The 20,963-nt window shown below is 41.3% G+C and overlaps 1 protein-coding gene across 1 annotated transcript in view; it reads left to right on the top strand.

The window, feature by feature from the left end:
• The window catches only part of slc6a3 (solute carrier family 6 member 3), a 142,164-nt gene that overhangs the window by 54,664 nt on the left and 66,537 nt on the right, over positions 1–20,963 (top strand). The window contains exons 7-9 of the mRNA XM_039737344.1: positions 2,403–2,506; positions 11,120–11,244; positions 15,604–15,716. Of these exons, the coding sequence (XP_039593278.1) occupies positions 2,403–2,506; positions 11,120–11,244; positions 15,604–15,716 (342 nt within the window). The remainder of the gene's footprint in view (positions 1–2,402; positions 2,507–11,119; positions 11,245–15,603; positions 15,717–20,963) is intronic.

The raw sequence follows: 20,963 nt of genomic DNA on the forward strand, positions 1-20,963 counted from the left end.
AGTCCAATTTATCATCCAGCTGCACTCCCAGGTATTTATAGGCCTGCACTCTCTGCACAGTCACCTCTGATGATCACGGGGTCCATGAGGGGCCTGGTCCTCCTAAAATCCACCACCAGCTCTTTGGTTTTGCTGGTGTTCAGTTGTAGGTGATTTGAGTCGCACCATTTAACAAAGTCCTTGATTAGGTTCCTGTACTCCTCCTCCTGCCCACTCCTGATGCAGCCCACCATAGCAGTGTCGTCAGTGAACTTTTGCACGTGGCAGGACTGCGAGTTGTATTGGAAGTCTGATGTATGTTAGCTGAACAGGACCGGAGAAAGTACAGTCCCCTGCGGCGCTCCTATGCGGCTGACCACAATGTCAGACCACCTTTTGAACACCTTATATTCTAACAATATTAATTGTGACTTTCTAGGTAATTTTGATTAAACTTATATTTATTGAAGGGCATGGATATTTGAGTATCTTTTGGATAAGTAGGGTAAAAATAACTAGAAAAATCTGCACAAAACATTTTAGTGAAATTCTATCCAAAGAAATCTGTTTTCATGTGATTAAATTGCCAATTACACCAAAGAGCCCCTCAAGCTGCCAGGCCATTCAGGATTTAATTTTTCATCCAGAAGCACCAATTTGGTTTACACTTATATCCAGCAACGCATTTGTCATTAGACAGACTAACAGCGGGCAGCACAGTGGCACAGTCCAAAGACATGCAGGTTAGGTGCATTGGTGATCCTAAATTGATCCCTAGTGTGTGCTTGGCATGTGTGTGTGCCCTGCCTGGGATTTGTTCCTGCCTTGCGCCATGTCCTTCATCCTGGGTATGATGTTAATCTGCATCCAGCCCTGCATGTAGGCCCTCCAACCTGCAGGGAAAAACTTGAGGGTTAGTGGCAGAATTGGCACTCCAGCCACCATAAAAAACACCTCACCCTGTTCCACTCCATCTGAACTTGTGTGGTGCTGAGGTGTCACCCGTTGCATGGCTGCACTCGGGTCCTAATCAGGATCCTGAGTTGGTTTGTCGTGTGGTGGGTGCGGCAATGCGCATTATCAGCGTGTGCTCCTGTGTTGGCTGGGATTGGCTCCAGCAGACCCCCGTGACCCTGTAGTTAGGATATAGCGGGTTGGATGATGACTGACAGACTCAGAGCACAATACACTTTTACAAAATTAATTTACTTAAAACAAAATGTAAAAGAATAGAATATGTACTAATAAATGCGTATGGTAAATTATAAATGAGGGCGGCACAGTGGCGCAGTGGGTAGCGCTGCTGCCTCGCAGTTAGGAGACCCAGGTTCGTTTTTCCGGGTCCTCCCTGCGTGGAGTTTGCATGTTCTCCCCGTGTCTGCGTGGGTTTCCTCCCACAGTCTGAAGACATGCAGGTTAGGAGCATTGGCGACTCTTAATTGTCCGTGTGTGTGCACCCTGCGTTGGGCTGGCGCCCTGCCCGGGGTTTTTTTCCTGCCTTGTGCCCTGTGCTGGCTGGGATTGGCTCCAGCCGACCCCTGTGACCCTGTAGTTAGGATACAGCGGGTTGGATAATGGATGGATGGATGGAAATTATAAATGATATAAAAATGATCAAAAGAGGAGTGTAGATACATGGGACAAGTAGCCTTATGTAGTGTGGGTGAAGTCAATCATTTCTTAACGTTTTATCATAGCTAGTACAACACACGACCTGTTTAAGTTGGACTGAACAGCCTGTTTTTGTCAAAGCCTTTCTTAAATACACAATAAATATAAGTACAAATATATTAGATATGAATGAGATGGTAATGTAAAGTAGGTTAAAAATAAAGGCTAACCCAAACAGCATCATTTCTCTATTTAACAGCAATCCATGCTGTACATCTACTGTATCAATGACAATAGTGTCTATAATGGCTCATGTATTATACTACAGTAGTTCCTATAGTAACAATGCGGTTACTTTTGGCTAACAACATTGCTCTAAAAAAAGTAATAGTAAAAATAAAATGAATTTGTGGCCCACATCAGTGTATAAAATAGCCTAACCAAATGTAAGTAAGTGAGTTCAATGTCTGCTGTACTAGTGATCATTGTGTATTATATTATACTTCACCAAAGCGGCAGGTTTTATTACCATTAAATCCTTGTTGCCCATCTGATGAAGTTGTACAAATATTGCATTTACTGTAAGGGCAACATTCAAATGCAATTTCCTTGAGCACTCACGACTGACAACTCAAAGCAGTAATTCGGGAATTAGATTAGACACATGCATGCAGCAGCAATTTACAAAATTACCCTGTATTCAGAAGTGTCTTTCATCTTTGTGCTCAATGAGTTTCCTGCAATTATCTCTAATAACAGCTTTTTTTTTCCACTCCTGCTTTTGTGTCGATCTCTGGCCGTTTGTTTTTTAGGTCTGGATAGATGCTGCTACTCAAATATGCTTCTCGCTAGGAGTTGGGTTTGGTGTGCTAATCGCGTTTTCAAGCTATAACAAATTCAGCAACAACTGCTATAGGTAAGGCCTGACCTCGTATCGAGAGTTTCATTGTGGGACCATCACAAGAACCGTCCAATTAGAATATCTTTGAAGCCCTCCAGGCCATGCTTTTGACATCATATTTGAATATAAACAAGTGAAATGAAAGTAATATGCTTAGGTTTGTAAATAACTTCATTTTAGTTATAAAAACAGTATCTGTTCTGTTGTTACGTGTTTAAGATCTGTTTGTCTTTGCTTTTGATTTTTTTTTCCCCACATGTGGCATCTGTTTTAGTTTTTTTTTTTGCAATTTGTCCCCAGTCATGGTGCCTACCTGTTCAAAACCTCCAAGAATGACATTATACACCATCATACTTCATTACTCCCAACAGGATCCCAATATACTAGAACCCTCATCATCTTATATGCCGCAACAGAGCAGACTTTCTGACATTTACAGTAAATCTCATTTGGAAGTGAGATCAAGCAACCTGAGAATCACATTCTTATCTAAGCAACATTCAGGTTTCACTGAATTTCTTCTGACAGCCATTAGGTTAAACAAATCATTGGCATGGACAAGGGTTACTGCAGTGAATAAGTGAGATATCAGCATTTTGTGATTTGTGGCCTTGTTTTTGACAATGGCTTTTACGGTTGATGTTAATTTATCACTACTTATACATACAATCGGTTATTTTCTGGTTTATATTTGTAATTAATTTAGACCACCTTGCAGGGATATATATAGTGATGAGTGTGGTGAGGGCACAACACGCCAAACACAATCTGAGAGACACAGGCCTCATTTTCACAGTGCAGTACAGCAATATTATTCTTCTCCTCCTTACTCCTCCCAAGTAACTGTTGTCCAGCATCTCACCCAGATGAAGATACCCAGATGAGACGGAGCTGCTTACTTTGTAGAAGACCCGGTAGTAATTCTAGTGCCACAACTCTGTCCATCGGAAGCACTTCTAAGACAGGTGGAAATCCCGTACAGTAGAGACTTTTAATCCCTGCAGCAAACCCTGGTGGCTCCCACGGAACCCAACAGGGCTGCCCATGAGACTCCAGTTTCCAACACGCCCTGCAGGTTTATGGACGAGTACCGTAAACCCAGGGACACTGCCATCTAGTGTTTAAGGAGAGTAAATAGCCCAGGTAGTTTGCCTCCCACTGTCCCTCCATTATACTGGTCTCCCGGTCAGTAAGGGATCCTTGATCAAGTCCTTCCATGATGCAGCATATCCACTTCTGCTTATCTCCTGGCTACGGCAAGGACCACCTACCATATTCGTAGGGCCGGCCTTACAGACAGGTAAAGAACTTTAAACTATCTTAGACGGGATACCAGCCAATGCATGTCCAATACAGTATATGTTGTACATTGTGGTAGATAGGGGGCGCTCTCGCTCCCTTGAACCCCTGTCCACGACTCCAGACACCAGATAAAAGTCCAAATTCTGACTTTATTAATCTTCCACAGTGCACAAAGCACCCTCTCCTCCACAATACTCATACAATTAACACAATAATACAATAAACCAATCCTCCAGCTCCCAGACGTGTTGCCACCCTTCCACCCAGCTCAGCTCGCCATCTGGAAGCTCCCACAGTCCTTTAATAATCCCTGACCCGGAAGTGTTCTCAATCCCCAGTCCATGTGATTCTCAATCACTCCCGGGTCAGGTAAAAGTTCTTTTCTTTAACCCGGAAGCCCGTCGCTCTTCCTACGACAAACTTCCGGGTCATAGGGCACGAAGAAATCTTCAGTCCTCCCTGCAGCTCCCTCTTGTGGCCCCCATGGCATCCAGCAGGGCGGTGCATAAAAACTCCATTGTCCATGATGCCCTGCTGGTCTTCTGGGGACCTAAATGCTGCAAGGAGGACTCCACCTGGCGGCTTGGGGGTATTGGCCGCGATAAACGACCGGCCATCCTCCACAACATATATATAAATATGTATATATTTATATATTATATGTATGTATATATCTTTCTATATAATATGCTACCATGGCTGTCCGTTTGTCTGCCCAGGATTTTAAATCACCTGTAGCTCGCCAACTGTTTGAACTATTGACCTGAAATTTGGTACGCAAATACTACGTGACGTCTACTATCGCTTTTGGGGTGATGATTGACCTCCAAGGGTATTCCTCTTTTTATTTGTATTTTATGTTATTGTAGAATCAACTCTCAGCAGCGGCCAGCAGGGCGGCCGTGCAGGGCATGCATATGGGCGCCGTTCTCATCCCTACCACCTTTGCCGTCACTTCTCCTACCTCTTCATATCTTAAATCATTCTTGAGGCAGATTGAAGGTTTAGGTGCCAGCTTAAGTGAAAATGAAAGAAAACATGCTAAGTAATTGCAACACAAACACTGACTTAATCAGTTTTAATGTGAAAAGATGCCGACGGAAGAAGAGTAGCAGCGGGCCGCTAGGGTGGAGAAAAGAAGAGCTGCTCAGAAATCAGCAAGCGCATCAACCTCTGAGCAAACGAATGATAAACGTACAGAAAAAGAAAGAGGATGAAAACTGGGAATACTCAAGTCAAGTGGATTCCATGCAGTGCCGTTACTGGTATATATATATATATATATATATATATATATATATATATATATATATATATATATATATATATATATATATATATATATATATATATATATATATATATATATTATCTATATTTATATTTAAATATATATATATATATATATATATATATATATATATATATATATATATATCCATCCATCCATTTTCTAACCCGCTGAATCCGAATACAGGGTCATGGGGATCTGCTGGAGCCAATCCCAGCCAACACAGGGCACAAGGCAGAACCAATCCTGGGCAGGGTGCCAACTCACCGCAGGACACACACAAACACACACAAGCACACACTAGGGCCAATTTAGAATCGCCAATCCACCTAACCTGCATGTCTTTGGATTGTGGGAGGAAACGGCGCCGGAGGAAACCCACAGACATGGGAGAACATGCAAACTCCATGCAGGAGGGTCTCCTAACTGCGAGGCAGCAGCGCTACCACTGCGCCACCGTGCGCCCCTATATATATATATATATATATATATATATATATATATATGGCGCACGGTGGCGCAGTGGTTCGCTTCCTGGTCCTCCCTGCGTGGAGTTGCATGTTCTCCCCGTGTCTGCGTGGATTTCCTCCGGGCGCTCTGGTTTTCTCCCACAATCCAAAGACATGCAGGTTAGGTGGATTGGCGATTCTAAATTGGCCCTAGTGTGTGTTGGTGTGGGGGTGTTTGTGTGTGTCCTGCGATGGGTTGGCACCCTGCCCGGGATTGGTTCCTGCCTTGTGCCCTGTGTTGGCTGGGATTGGCTCCAGCAGACCCCCATGACCCTGTATTCGGATTCAGCGGGTTAGAAAATGGATGGATGGATATATACATATACTGTATATTATTGTATATACTATGCGGTGGGCTGGTGCCCCGCCCAGGGTGTGTTTCCTGGGCTGGGATTGGCTCCAGCAGACCCCCATGACCCTGTAGTTGGGATATAGCAGGTTGAATAATGGATGGATGGATATATATACTAGCTGAAATACCCAGCGTTGCCCGGGATGAAAATAAAGTGTTTTTTTTTTTAATTGCTTGAGAAAAACATAATTAAAAAAACACAACTTTAAAAAGAAAAATAAATTAACAAACAATGAAGACTCACTAATGTGCTTATCTTGCGGTCTTGTATGTATGTTATCATCCAGTTGACTCTCTGAACCGGCCAATTCTATTTAATTTGAAAAGCAACAGGCGCCCGCAGTGCTACTTAAGCATAAAGAATGCTGGTAGTCGCCTACTATATACTAACTGTGTAAGCCTGTGCTGTTAAATGCACAGGATCCTAGAAAGTATTGAAATCGTCAGAACTACTCTGAGCATCTCTCTGCTATGAGGATTCGTGTTGCCGATGTGCTTGCACCGTTTGTGCATTAACAGCTAAACGACTGTCTGTCTTAGGAGGTTTCTTTTTGCTGGTGTGCTGGCCTTGCTTGTGAATCCTCAGAGCTGGAGCCCTCACTCCGACTCTGCGTCTCACTTCCGGGCCGGACAGACGCACACACTTGCATGCGTAGAACTCAATTTAATTTCAGAAGCAGCAGGGACACGGTGGTGCTCAACCATAAAGAATGCTGGCAGTCACCCCCATTAGGCCCTCTGGTGGTCGTTAGGAGTGTCAACTGAATGATTACATGCGGACTGCAACAACAACAACATTTATTTATATAGCACATTTTCATACAAACAGTAGCTCAAAGTGCTTTGCATAATAAAAGAATAGAAAAATAAAAGACACAATTATAAAACAAAATAAATCAACATTAATTAACATCGAATAAGAGTAAGGTTCAATGGCCAGGGGACAGAAAAACAAAAACTCCAGACGGCTGGAGAAAAAATAAAATCTGTAGGGATTCCAGACCATGAGACCGCCCAGTCCCCTCTGGGCATTCTACCTAACATAAATGAAACAGTCCTCTTTGGATTTAGGGTTCTCACAGAAGGACTTGACGATGATGGTCACGTGGACTTCTGGCTTTTAATCCGTCCATCATTGTTGGAGCATCATGAAGCTTTGAGTAGGTGGAGGTGGCAGGCCACCACCACAAAGAAACCGGAAAAGAAACAGAAAAGAGAGTAGGGGTCAGTACGATTTTAGAGCCACCATGAATAGTTATTATGAGAATTGAACATACAGAGTATCAGGATTAAGTTAAATTAAGATGAAGTTATAAAAGGCCATGTTAAAGTAATGTGTTTTCAGCAGTGTTTTAAAGTGCTCTACTGTATCAGCCTGGTGAATTCCTATTGGCAGGCTATTCCAGATTTTAGGTGCATAGCAGCAGAAGGCCGCCTCACCACTTCTTTTAAGTTTTGTTCTTGGAATTCTAAGGAGACACTCATTTGAGGATCTGAGGTTACGATTTGGAATATAAGGTGTCAGACATTCCGATATATAAGATGGGGCGAGATTATTTAAGGCTTTATAAACCATAAGCAGAATTTTAAAGTCAATCCTGAATGACACAGGTAACCAGTGTAGTGACATCAAAACTGGAGATGTGTTCGATTTTCTTTTCCTAGTTAGGATTCTAGCAGCTGCATTCTGCACTAGTTGCAAACGATTTATGTCTTTTTTGGGTAGTCCTGAGAGGAGTGCGTTACAGTAATCTAGTCGACTGAAAACAAAGCGTGAACTAATTTCTCAGCATCTTTCAGTGATATAAGAGGTCTAACTTTACTTATGTTTCTTAAGTGAAAAATGCTGTCCTAATGATCTGATTAATATGTGATTTAAAATTCAGATTACAGTCAACAATCACCCCTAAGCTTTTTACCTCCGTCTTGACTTTTAATCCTAATGTATCCAGTTTATTTCTAATAGCCTCATTGTATCCATTATTGCTAATCACTAAGATTTCAGTTTTCTTTATTTAACTTGAGAAAGTTACTATTCATCCATTCTGAGATACAAGTCAGACATTGTGTTAGTGAATCAATAGAATCAGGGTCATCAGGTGCTATTGATAAGTACAGCTGTGTGTCATCAGCATAGCTGTGGTAGCTCACGTTGTGCCCTGAGATAATCTGACCTAACGGAAGCATGTAGATTGAGAAGAGCAGCGGACCCAGGATAGAGCCTTGTGGAACACCATATTGGATATCATGTGTCTTGAGTTGTAATTGCCACAACTAACAAAATTTTCTTCCTGTCAGGTAGGATTCAAACCAATTTAAGACACTGCCAGAGAGGCCCACCCATTGACTAAGGCGATTTCTAAGAATGTTGTGATCAATGGTGTCAAATGCAGCACTCAGATCTAAGAGGATGAGAACAGATAAATGGCCTCTGTCTGCATTCACCTACAAGTCATTTACTACTTTAACGAGTGCAGTTTCTGTGCTGTGATTTGTTCTAAAACCCGACTGAAATTTATCAAGAATAGCATGTTTATTGAGGTGGTCATTTAACTGCATAATGACTGCCTTCTCCAGAACTTTACTTAAGAAAGGCAGGTTAGAGATGGGTCTAAAATTTTCAAGAGCGAGGGTCGAGGTTATGTTTCTTAAGAAGGGGTTTAACTACAGCAGTCTTAAGACAGTCTGGGAAGACCCCGTATCTAGTGACGAATTTACTATGTCAAGAACATTATCAATTAGCACGCCTGATACTTCTTTGAAATAATTTGTTGGTATCGGGTCAAGGACACAGGTGGAGGGTTTTAATTGAGATATTATTTTTTGTAAATCAGGTAAATCTATCCTAGTGAAAGAGTTTAATTTGTTTATAACAGGATGCTGGGGTTTAGGAGGATCCTTAGTGTTGGAAGGATATATTATGTTATTTCTAATATCATTAATTTTTTGATTGAAAAATACAGCGATAGCCTCACAGGTTTTACTGGAAGTACTTAGGAGGCATTCCTTTGAGTTACCTGGGTTTAGTAGGCGATCAATTGTAGAAAATAAGACTCTGGGATTACTAGCATTGTTATTTATAATCTTAGAGAAATAGCAGCGTCTCTCAAGACGGACAGTGTTATTGTATTCTGTTATTTTAACTTTTAATATTTCATAGTGGATAGTTAGTTTAGTCTTCCTCCATTGGCGCTCAGCTCTGCGGCATGTTCTCTTTAAATCCGACACTCTTTGGGTCTTCTATGGTATAACAATGCTAGGAGATTTTTTCACTGTCTTTTCAGGTGCGATTATGTCAACAGCAGCGCTCACCTTAGTATTAAATCTTTCCACCTTACTATTTACATTACATGAGAGAAAGATCACCTCCCTTCCTACCTTGGGGATATTTAATATACAGTAGTATATTTGCAGGTTCAATGTATGAAACTAGCTGGCAAGAGTATCTTAAGAGCTGCATCTCTGTTGAGACAGAATCCATCCTTTTAATTTTCCGTGTTCACTTTTCATTTTTCCAAGTATCAATGCCTATTCTGGCTACCTTAATTTTTTTATAATGCGTTTAAAATACTTTTGCCATAGAAATTATTAAAGAACATTTAAGCATGCAACCATGTTTAATCTAATTAAACTGGACGGAGTGGTGGTTCTGAGGCTGGGAATCTGCACTGGCAATCGGAAGGTTGCCGGTTCGAATCCTGTAAATGCCAAAAGGGACTCTGCTCTGTTGGGCACTTGAGCAAGGCCCTTAACCTGTAATTGCTGAGTGCTTTGAGTAGTGAGAAAAGCAGCATATAAATGCAAAGAATTATTAAAGAATTAATTAAGTTACCTATGAAGTTGAAGATTCTTTATCTTGCCTTGTGTACAAATGCACATAGGAAATCTTACTCAGTCTCTCCAGTCAGGTACATATCACCCATTTACAAAACATGACAAAACAAGTGCAATACAGAACGCTTACATGACTAGGTATAGTATGTCGATGAATAATTCATGTACATTTAATATAAAGTTTACTTGCGTATTCTACCTATGGCACACATTATTGAGATGATAGTCTGCAGAGGAGTAAAAACTGTTTTTGAACACCAAGAGGTGCCAACTTTGATACTGGCATACCTAAGGCCAGACAACAGTTTGCAAGTTCCTCTAAATGTATAGAATAAAATATACAGTATGGTGCATGTTTGATGCAGAAATATATTCTAATCTAAATCTTGTTTGGAATTGTGCCTTCATGTATTACTTTTCGAAAATTCCGTTAATATTTATATGGTACAGGTGCCATTGCAAATGAAAGGGAACAGGGATGGTACATTGTACAGTTAAACCTTGGTGCACTCCTTTTCACCAATAAGGACAGATGGGATACCCTAACATCACATTTTATATGTGTAACTCAGTTTCTGGAAAATAATAGAATTGGTTTACTGGAAAAAGAGATATTTGGTAGAAACTTAGCATAAGACAGTCCATATTTTTTCCTTTCTCAAGATAGTAGCAAGGGAAACTAGCCTGGTGGTAATACTGGGTACTAATGAGCTGTGGGGTATGGCAGCCAGCCAGACAACAATTCACTGTACCTGGGTTAGAAACACTAAGCTTGACTCACGTGCTGTAGGACCTTCTAGCAGGAGTGGTCACTATGCTAAGATGACTGTGGGGGACATCATCTGCTTCTGGAATTGAGTGTAATGAGTAGAAGTCAATGCTAGTAGAGGGCAAACATTTCTTTGAGTCTGCATATTATTGGGTATCAATCACTCCAGTAGGAATTGTGAATAAACTTTTTCTATTACATAGCCTATCTTGGTTTTACTGGGTGCCAGACGTCAACCAGTCATATACTTGTTTATACTGGTCTAATGAAAAATCTCCAGTTAACTCAACATGAAGATTAAGGCACATGAGAATAAAACTGAAAAGTTATAGAAACCCCACAGATAGAGTGATCAAGTCCTAAATTGAAATGGGGTCTCTGAAACCCCTCATCTACAGTACTAATCAACTGTTCAACTTTAGTTGCAGAGGTGTCGGCTGGTTTATTATTTTTATTAAACTGAGGATGGAGATGTGTGTCTGTCATAAAAATACTATACAAAAGATGTATATACAAGAACAAAGCACAATGTTACTGATATACAATTTTGTAATTTTATTTTCCTACTTAGAGATGCTATAATCACCAGCTCCATCAACTCCCTTACCAGCTTTTTCTCTGGTTTTGTCATCTTTTCTTTCCTGGGATACATGTCTCAAAAACATAAAGTGGCTCTTGAGGAAGTAGCCACAGATGGTGAGTAAGATAAGAGCAATCATTTTATTTCTATCATTATAGCCCAAACAAGCATACTGTGTACGCCAAAGCAAGGACCATTAATAAAAATGTCTTTATGTCAGTAATTGACTATTCATTATTAGTATATTCCATGCACTGAAACAGTCATAGTTGCATGTTTATATCTGTTGTTTTTTAACAAGCTTTCAGAAAAGATTGTCTAATAAAACAGATGGTTCTGCTTGCTGTAGTGCTAGTCAATTGTACTTCTCACAAGGCAGCACCTTTTGCTGCTAAATAAGATTTCATGCAACCTGCAGCCTTTCCTTCTTCTTGGTTTCATCCCTGGATTAAGCATATAAGTGAAACTTTATTTAAACAAGCTATTTTTCTCTCCAACACAGTGGCACAGAGTTTAGTACTGCTGCCTCAGTTTCCTGGTACTCCGTTTTAAATTTTGGCATGGTTACTGTGAAGAGGAACAGTGCTGCTAGTTATTATCTAATTTTGACATACATAAGGCTGTGATGCGGTGAGCCATGAAAGGCACAGTTAATTGAAGAATGTAATGTGGAAACCTGAAATTTGGGTATAAATTGACTTTAACATTCTTTGAATTATAGTATGTTCCAAAATACGAGGTGTGGCAGAAAAGTAATGAGACTGATTTTTTACTTACCAAAGTTTTTATTTTTTTCAAACATCAATGTCATCCCCTTCAAAGTAGTTCCCTTGGGCAGCTACACACCGATGGAGACGTTGTTCCCACGGTTGGTAGCAGCGCTGGAAGTCTTCAACCGGTATGGTCTTCAGCATGTCCATTACACTCTTTTGGATGTTTTCTAAAGTCCCGAAATGACGTCCTTTGAGGGCATTTTTCAGTTTAGGAAAAAGGAAAAAGTCACACGGACTGAGGTCAGGTGAATAAGGGGGCTGGGGAACCACAGGACTCCCTTTTGAGGTCAAAAATTCTGTTATGGAGAGGGCAGTTTTTCGGCACCATTTTGGCACAGACCTCTCGCATGTGCAAATGTTCAGTCAAAGTTTGATGAACGGTAAATCTGTTCAAATTTAATTGTTCACTCAACATTCTTAATGTTAAACGACGGTCTGATCTCACAAGAGTGTTCACACGTTCGATGTTTTCATTGGTTTTCGAAGTTGAAGGCCTCCCTGAACGGTGTTCATCTTCAACGTGTTTTCTGCCTTCCAAAAATGATTTGTGCCAGCGAAAAACTTGAGCTCGGGATAAAGAATGTTCCCCATAGGCCTGTTTTAACTTTTCAAACGTCACACTTGCCGTTTAATGGCACAACGTTGCTCCAAATTCCGCTGGTCCATTTTGCGTGACGCACAACCAAAAACACAACTACACTAATAGCAGTCACAAAAATCACGTAGTTAACGGAAGGAGTTGAAACTCGCACTGAGCTATGGGAGGGTACTGATACACGTGCTCTATCAAGGACAGCGCAGCGTTGCCAGATCGCTTGCAGTGTTGCCAGTCTCATTACTTTTCTGCCACACCTCGTATAACTACAAATATTCTATTAGAATTGTTGTGAATTCAGCTACCTTTCTTGACCAATTATAGTTATATAGTGCATATTACTTCAATCATACTTGTCATTACTCTTATGAATAAAGATGAACTGACTTCCTACTCAATAAAAATGAATTCTTTGCACCAAAAGATCTCGACTGCATCCCATCCAGGTCAGAATCCTGTCTTCCTCTCAAACTGAATTCATTAAGTAGCTATAAAAACTGATAGCAATTAACTTTTCGTGCTTCATTTTCTTAATAATATACAAAACAGTAATTTTAAAGTTACAGACTTTACAAGATGCCTGGAATTCAGATAAACGATATGCATTATAAAATATAATTTTACTGAAGGGGGTCCTGTTGCTTCCTGTCTTGTTATATGGTTGCGAGACATGGACGCTTATCCAGTGACCTGAGACAAAGACTGGACTCCTTTGTTACTGTGTCTCTCTGCTAAATCCTTGGGTACCGTTGGTTTGACTTTGTGTCGAATGAGCGGTTGCTCATGAAGTCCCGAATGAGGCACATTACCTGTATTGTAAGGGAGCGTCAGTTATGGCACTACGGCCACGTGGCGCGTTTCCCCGAGGCTGATCCAACTCGTATGATCCTTATTGTTGGGGACTCGAGTGGCTAGAGCAGGCCAAGGGGTTGCCCACATAACACCTGGCTGCGGCAGATAGAGGGTCATTTCCGGAGGGTGGGACTGGACCGCGTGTCTGCCTGGAGGGTTGCCAACTGGGATCCCGAGTTGTTTCATCGTGTAGTGGGTGCAGCAAAATACTATACCAGTGCATGCTCCCCAACTTGAATCGACTTGATGTGAAGGGGGGCTGTTAAGAATGGTTCAGCGACAAAAGCGCGACAGACATATGCGCCCCGACAAAACTGCAACGGACAAATGAGTGCCGACAAACCCGCTAACTGGTTTTCGACAAATGCGCTCACGACAAAATCGCGAGAGAGGCCAAGAGAGTGGGACGCCCTTGCTGCAATTCTTCCTACATATGCAGGGCATGATCTTAAGGACTATCTGCGTGCCGTGCTGATGGCATGCCGTGTCTCATAATATTGACTTCTAAAATCAACATTATTATATATGCTTTAAACTAGTCATTCATATTTAATGAACCTTTCGTGATTTTGTCGGCACAATTTTGACGGCGTGTTTTGATTGGCGCTATTTTGTCGACGCACATATGTCTATCGCGCAAATGTCGGGTCACAGTTAAGAATATTACCATTTATATGTCTAGTGAACTGTTAATCTTTCATTATAATTATTTATTACTACACTTAGTGAGACACTAATTTACTTTGCTGTAAATTAAATAATGCATTCACTTTGATTTATCATTTTTTGTATTTTGTAATTTTACTTTCATTTTCGCACTATACTAGATCCGCTCTACAGTCAACACTCTGGGACTTCTATTGAAGATTCAGTGACTTATTGCCCACCTAGTGTATTTACTCCACATTTCACTATAAAGTAAAGCTAAAGAATTGTCGGCCATATCTTAGGACCTCATCAACAGGCAGTCCTCAACAATATGTGATCATCTGTATATTCCTGAACATGATTATACACGGTGGCGCAGTGGTAGCGCTGCTGCCTTGCAGTTAGGAGACCCGGGTTCGCTTCCCGGGTCCTCCCTCGTGGAGTTTGCATGTTCTCCCGTGTCTGCGTGGGTTTCCTCTGGGCGCTCCGGTTTCCTCCCACAATCCAAAGACATGCAGGTTAGGTGGATTGGCGTTTCTAAATTGGCCCTGGTTTCTAAATTGTGTGTGTCCTGCGGTGGGTTGGCACCCTGCCCAGAATTGGTTCCTGCCCAGTGTTGGCTGGGATTGGCTCCAGCAGACCCCCGTGACCCTGTATTCGGATTCAGCAGGTTAGAATATGGATGGATGGATGGATGATTATCCTATGATTTCAGTTTTCAGGATTCATAGGCGGATATAGGGAGCAGAAACCAATTCTCACCAGTTATGCTGATAAATAAGACTTCAAGAAGCGATGAAAAACTGGAAAGTACAGAAATAAATAGTTTAAGTACAGCGACAAGCCCATACTCGATACAAAGTTGAATGAACTGTCTTCAGTCACTGAAGTATGCTAACTCTCATAAATTTTTGTTGCCAACCAATAACATATGAATTAGGGTCCCTAGATACGTTAGGGTCTGTGTTTTAATTATTCACAAGTTCTTTTTTGTTTCTCTTTTCCTTTTTTGCAAAAAAAGGTACTGGTCATTGTATGTACAGAATATGGGCATTAACAGTACAGTGCCTATAAAGTATTCACTCCTGTGTTATTTTCTGCTATGGATTATTGAATTAATATAGACCATTGTGCAGAGATCTATTTTCACTTTGACATTAAAGAGTCTTTTTCTATTGATCAGTGACAAAAAGCCAAATTAAATCCACTGTGCGTCAGTGATGTATAACAATAAAGTGTGAAATCTTCCGAGGGGGTGAATGATGTTTCTCGGCTCTGTAATAGTTGTTGGTATATTATTACTTTCCCTCTATCTTCTTCTGTACCATCTACATTTATTTTACTGTTACAGTACTATCATAGATGCCATTTAACACCCATAATAATATAGAAAAATATTTTCCTGGAAACATATTATTGCAGAGACATACAATTAGGAAAACACGTGCAGTCACTGGGAGATCTTGAAAACTCCACATGGACAACAACCTGGCTATGGATTTGAACTCAGGATTTATGAAAAAAACAATGAAAATGTAATTATAATATGATCTACAGTACTTGGTTTGTCATATTAATGTTTTTTCCCCACTACAATTCCCCTCCAGGGCCTGGACTCGTGTTTATTATATACCCAGAAGCAATTGCTACATTACCTGGGTCTTCCATCTGGGCAGTCATCTTCTTCATAATGCTTCTGACCCTGGGAATCGACAGCGCTGTAAGTAGATTCTGAACGTGTCTTCAATAATAACATTATCTATAATGGAACCATTTTTAATTTGGCGTACTGATGTGGACTCTTTTTTTCAGGTCATTTTTTCCATGGCCTTTATTCAATATTTGACATGCATACCATGCTTTTAAGCAAGAAAGAAGTTGGAACTATGTCAGGATGCCATTTAAAACCATAGAAAATTGTTTTGTTTAAGTGAAGGAGTTTTAAACTCGGTCCACAGATGAGTGCTATGTGTTTTACTTCAGTCAAGCAGCTTCTGGTTACTTTGTTCCATACAAGTGTTTCTTTCTTGGGCTTCTTGTTGTGTATTTCTCTAACTCACAAGGTAGTTTTAAAGCTGAACAGGACTGTAGGTTCCAAAACCTTTTCATAATTTACATTTAAATTCTTGATTAATGAGGCCTTTAACATTTTTTTAATGCGTTGTTGATAGGTATTAACTGTAAATATCCATCCATCCATCCATTATCCAACCCACTATATCCTAACTACAGGGTCACAGGTTGCCAATCCCAGGGTGCAAGGCAGGAAACAAACCCCGAGCAGGGCACCAGCCCACCGCAGGGCGCACCCACACACCAAGCACACACTAGGGACAATTTAGGATCGCCAATGCACCTAACCTGCACGTCTTTGGACTGTGGGTGGAAACCGGGGAGAACATGCAAACTCCACGCAGGGAGGACCCGGGAAGCGAACCGGGGTCTCCTAACTGCGAGGCAGCAGCGCTACCCACTGTGCCACCGTGCTGCCCCTGTAAATATCCTTTAATCACAAATGCTTCCATATGGGACTGCATGAAAGACAGATTCCTCAATTTTGCTGAAATAGAGAAGTAAGGTAGATTTTAAACTTAGTTGTCACATCAATATTTTGCAAATAAAAAAGTCATAGGCACTTTCACTGAAGGCAGTACAGTGATACATTAGTTAGTGCTGCTGCCCCACAGTTTTGGCTCAGCCTCAGCCACTTTCTTTGCGTAGCACGTGCTCTTTGTCAGTGTATGTGGATGTTCAGTCCAGGTAAACCAGTTTCTTCATTAATAATAGACAATACAATGTAAGTGTCCATCTATCCATTATCTAACCCGCTATATCCTAACTACATGGTCACAGGAGTCTGCTGGAGCCAATCCCAGCAAAATACAATGGAATCATAAAGTATATGCAGATTTAATTATAGACACAAACATTTGTAATTTCTGCCTATCAATCTACACTCACCTAAAGGATTATTAGGAACACCTGTTCAATTTCTCATTAATGCAATTATCTAATCAGCCAATCACATGGCAGTTGCTTCAATGCATTTAGGGGTGTGGTCCTGGTCAAGACAATCTCCTGAACTCCAAACTGAATGTCAGAATGGGAAAGAAAGGTGATTTAAGCAATTTTGAGCGTGGCATGGTTGTTGGTGCCAGACGGGACGGTCTGAGTATTTCACAATCTGCTCAGTTACTGGGATTTTCACGCACAACCATTTCTAGGGTTTACAAAGAATGGTGTGAAAAGGGAAAAACATCCAGTATGCGGCAGTCCTGTGGGCGAAAATGCCTTGTTGATGCTAGAGGTTAGAGGAGAATGGGCCGACTGATTCAAGCTGATAGAAGAGCAACTTTGACTGAAATAACAACTCGTTACAACCGAGGTATGCAGCAAAGCATTTGTGAAGCCACAACACGCACAACCTTGAGGCGGATGGGCTACAACAGCAGAAGACCCCATCGGGTACCACTCATCTCCACTACAAATAGGAAAAAGAGGCTACAATTTGCACGAGCTCACCAAAATTGGACAGTTGAAGACTGGAAAAATGTTGCCTGGTCTGATGAGTCTCGATTTCTGTTGAGACATTCAAATGGTAGAGTCAGAATTTGGCGTAAACAGAATGAGAACATGGATCCATCACGCCTTGTTACCACTGTGCAGGCTGGTGGTGGTGGTGTAATGGTGTGGGGGATGTTTTCTTGGCACACTTTAGGCCCCTTAGTGCCAATTGGACATCGTTTAAATGCCACGGGCTACCTGAGCATTGTTTCTGACCATGTCCATCCCTTCATGACCACCATGTTCCCATCCTCTGATGGCTACTTCCAGCAGGATAATGCACCATGTCACAAAGCTCGAATCATTTCCAATTGGTTTCTTGAACATGACAATGAGTTCACTGTACTAAAATGGCCCCACAGTCACCAGATCTCAACCCAATAGAGCATCTTTGGGATGTGGTGGAACGGGAGCTTCGTGCCCTGGATGTGCATCCCACAAATCTCCATCAACTGTAAGATGCTATCCTATCAATATGAGCCAACATTTCTAAAGAATGCTTTCAGCACCTTGTTGAATCAATGCCACGTAGAATTAAGGCAGTTCTGAAGGCGAAAGGGGTCAAACACCAGATTAGTATGGTGGTCCTAATAATCCTTTAGGTGAGTGTATATTGAATAACTCATAATGAGAAAGTTAAAACATGTTTTCGGAAAGGTCTGCAAATTTATTAAAAATCAAAATGGGAATCTCTCATTCATAGAAGTATTCAGGCCCTTCACTTAGTTGTTTGTAGAAGCCCTTTGACAGCAGTTATACAGTAGCTTGGTAAGGCTTTGCACACCTGGATTTGGGCAGTTTACCCCATTCTTCCTGGCAAATCCTTATGCTCTGTTAGATTTAACGGAAAGTACATCTAAGCTGCCATCTTCAGGTGTCTCCACACAGGTTCTATGGGAATTAAGTCTGGGCTTTGGCTGGGCCACTCAAAGACAGTCAGAGCCACTCTAATGTTGCCTTGGCTTTATGCTTCAGTCAGTGTTGTGTTGAAATATGCCATTTACTCAAGAGTGGCTTCCACTTCTATCATAAACTCCTGATTGATGCTAGACAGCTGCCTAATAACTACGCAGTAATTGATTTCCCTTATCATCACAAATAAATATAGTAATCAGAAAATGTCTTTTAAAAAGATGAGCGAATAGTCTCTTACCGTAGTTATCATTCAGATATAAGAGAAATTTACTAAATGTGGAGGAAGAGATTGATATGGTTTATTATTGCAAAATGTTTCTTTGTGAGATATAATCAATACACTGAGGAGGATCAGGATTTTGTTACCCTTTTTGGTATTTCAGTTTTAGAAACAGTGCTAACTGTTGGTTTCTATTTTTCCCACAACACATTGGTTTCATATCCTACCTCAGTGGTTCTCAAACTGTGGGCGGGCCCCTAGGGAGCTGGTAACAAAAGGCAAAGATGTGAAAACAAGAATCAAAAATATGAACAATACATCTATTGAAACCAAAACAAATTAACTTGAACTACATTCTGATACTAGAAAAATAAATATAGAGTTAGATAAATGTTGATAAAAGTTAAGTAGGTATAATAAAATATGCATCTATGATATATTATTAATTAAAAGAACAAATTGGTATTAGTGGGCTCCTTTCAAAAACATTAGGGGCTGCGATTAAAACTGTTATGAAAACTCGGGTCACAAATACTTAAAGGTTGAAAACGCTGTCCTACCTGTTGGAAATAAAAAAGCTAATCTTTTCTTAGTACACGTACATATTGAAATGCATAAGAAATGATTTTGCCAACCACTCAAACCATATCTGTTATGTACATTTAGGATCATTTTCACATTGTTATAGTATAGAAGGACCTTGGTATGAAATAAGTGTTTGAAAACTGAATAGTGTTCAACACATTTATTAAGAACACACCTGTGTATGTCTATTGTGAAAACAGCAAGTGTAACAGTGGCGCCATATTGGCGCCGACCCAACACAGACTGATACGGAGACACATATAAAATAACGCAAAAACTTTTGTTTTCTTCCCTGTGGGGCACGTCTTCCCTATGAACCCCACAGACAATACACAGTCCCACAAGCACTTAACTCCACACAGCACAATCTTTCCTCTGGCACCATAACTCCTTCCAGGCAACCTCGTCCTCTTCCTCATGATTCTGGCCACTGAGTGGTGGTGGCTGGCCCCATTTATAGCCCACCCAGAAGTGCTCCAGGTGCTTGATCACCTGTTGCTAATTGCACCTCCCGCGGGGCTGTAGAGGTGCCCAGGTTGGCTCGGGATCCATGCAGCACCCCTGGCGGCAGGCCCAGATCCCTACAGGGTTGTGGAGAACTCCATCTCCCATGGAAACCAGCAGGAAACTGAGGCACCATCGTCAGCCAGGGAGGCTGCCACCAAGGAGGTACTGAGACACCCATGGTTGCTCCCCAGAACATATGTAGATGGGGCGTCCCGGCCGGGCCTGCCACACAAGTTAATGGTCTAATAGTTACTGTATCTAATGACAAAATGTATGCAGCCTCAATAATTTTAAATACATATTACTAATATTTAAACCACTTTGACAATGTCATGGGTTCCTGGGAATTACCTTTCCTATAATTTACCGTCAGTGATGATCAAAGCAGTGTCAAACTATTTTACTACAAAGCACTAATATACACTCACCTAAAGGATTATTAGGAACACCTGTTCAATTTCTCATTAATGCAATTATCTAATCAGCCAATCACATGGCAGTTGCTTCAATGCATTTAGGGGTGTGGTCCTGGTCAAGACAATCTCCTGAACTCCAAACTGAATGTCAGAATGGGAAAGAAAGGTGATTTAAGCAATTTGGAGCGTGGCATGGTTGTTGGTGCCAGACGGGCGGTCTGAGTATTTCACAATCTGCTCAGTTACTGGGATTTTCACGCACAACCATTTCTAGGGTTTACAAAGAATGGTGTGAAAAGGGAAAAACATCCAGTATGCGGCAGTCCTGTGGGCGAAAATGCCTTGTTGATGCTAGAGGTCAGAGGAGAATGGGCCGACTGATTCAAGCTGATAGAAGAGCAACTTTGACTGAAATAACCACTCGTTACAACCGAGGTATGCAGCAAAGCATTTGTGAAGCCACAACATGCACAACCTTGAGGCGGATGGGCTACAACAGCAGAAGACCCCACGGGTACCACTCATCTCCACTACAAATAGGAAAAAGAGGCTACAATTTGCACGAGCTCACCAAAGTTGGACAGTTGAAGACTGGAAAAATGTTGCCTGGTCTGATGAGTCTCGATTTCTGTTGAGACATTCAAATGGTAGAGTCAGAATTTGGCGTAAACAGAATGAGAACATGGATCCATCATGCCTTGTTACCACTGTGCAGGCTGGTGGTGGTGGTGGTGGTGTAATGGTGTGGGGGATGTTTTCT

This window comes from Polypterus senegalus, chromosome 15, assembly GCF_016835505.1.
Source record: "Polypterus senegalus isolate Bchr_013 chromosome 15, ASM1683550v1, whole genome shotgun sequence".
In the NCBI taxonomy this organism is placed as follows: Eukaryota; Metazoa; Chordata; class Cladistia; order Polypteriformes; family Polypteridae; genus Polypterus; species Polypterus senegalus.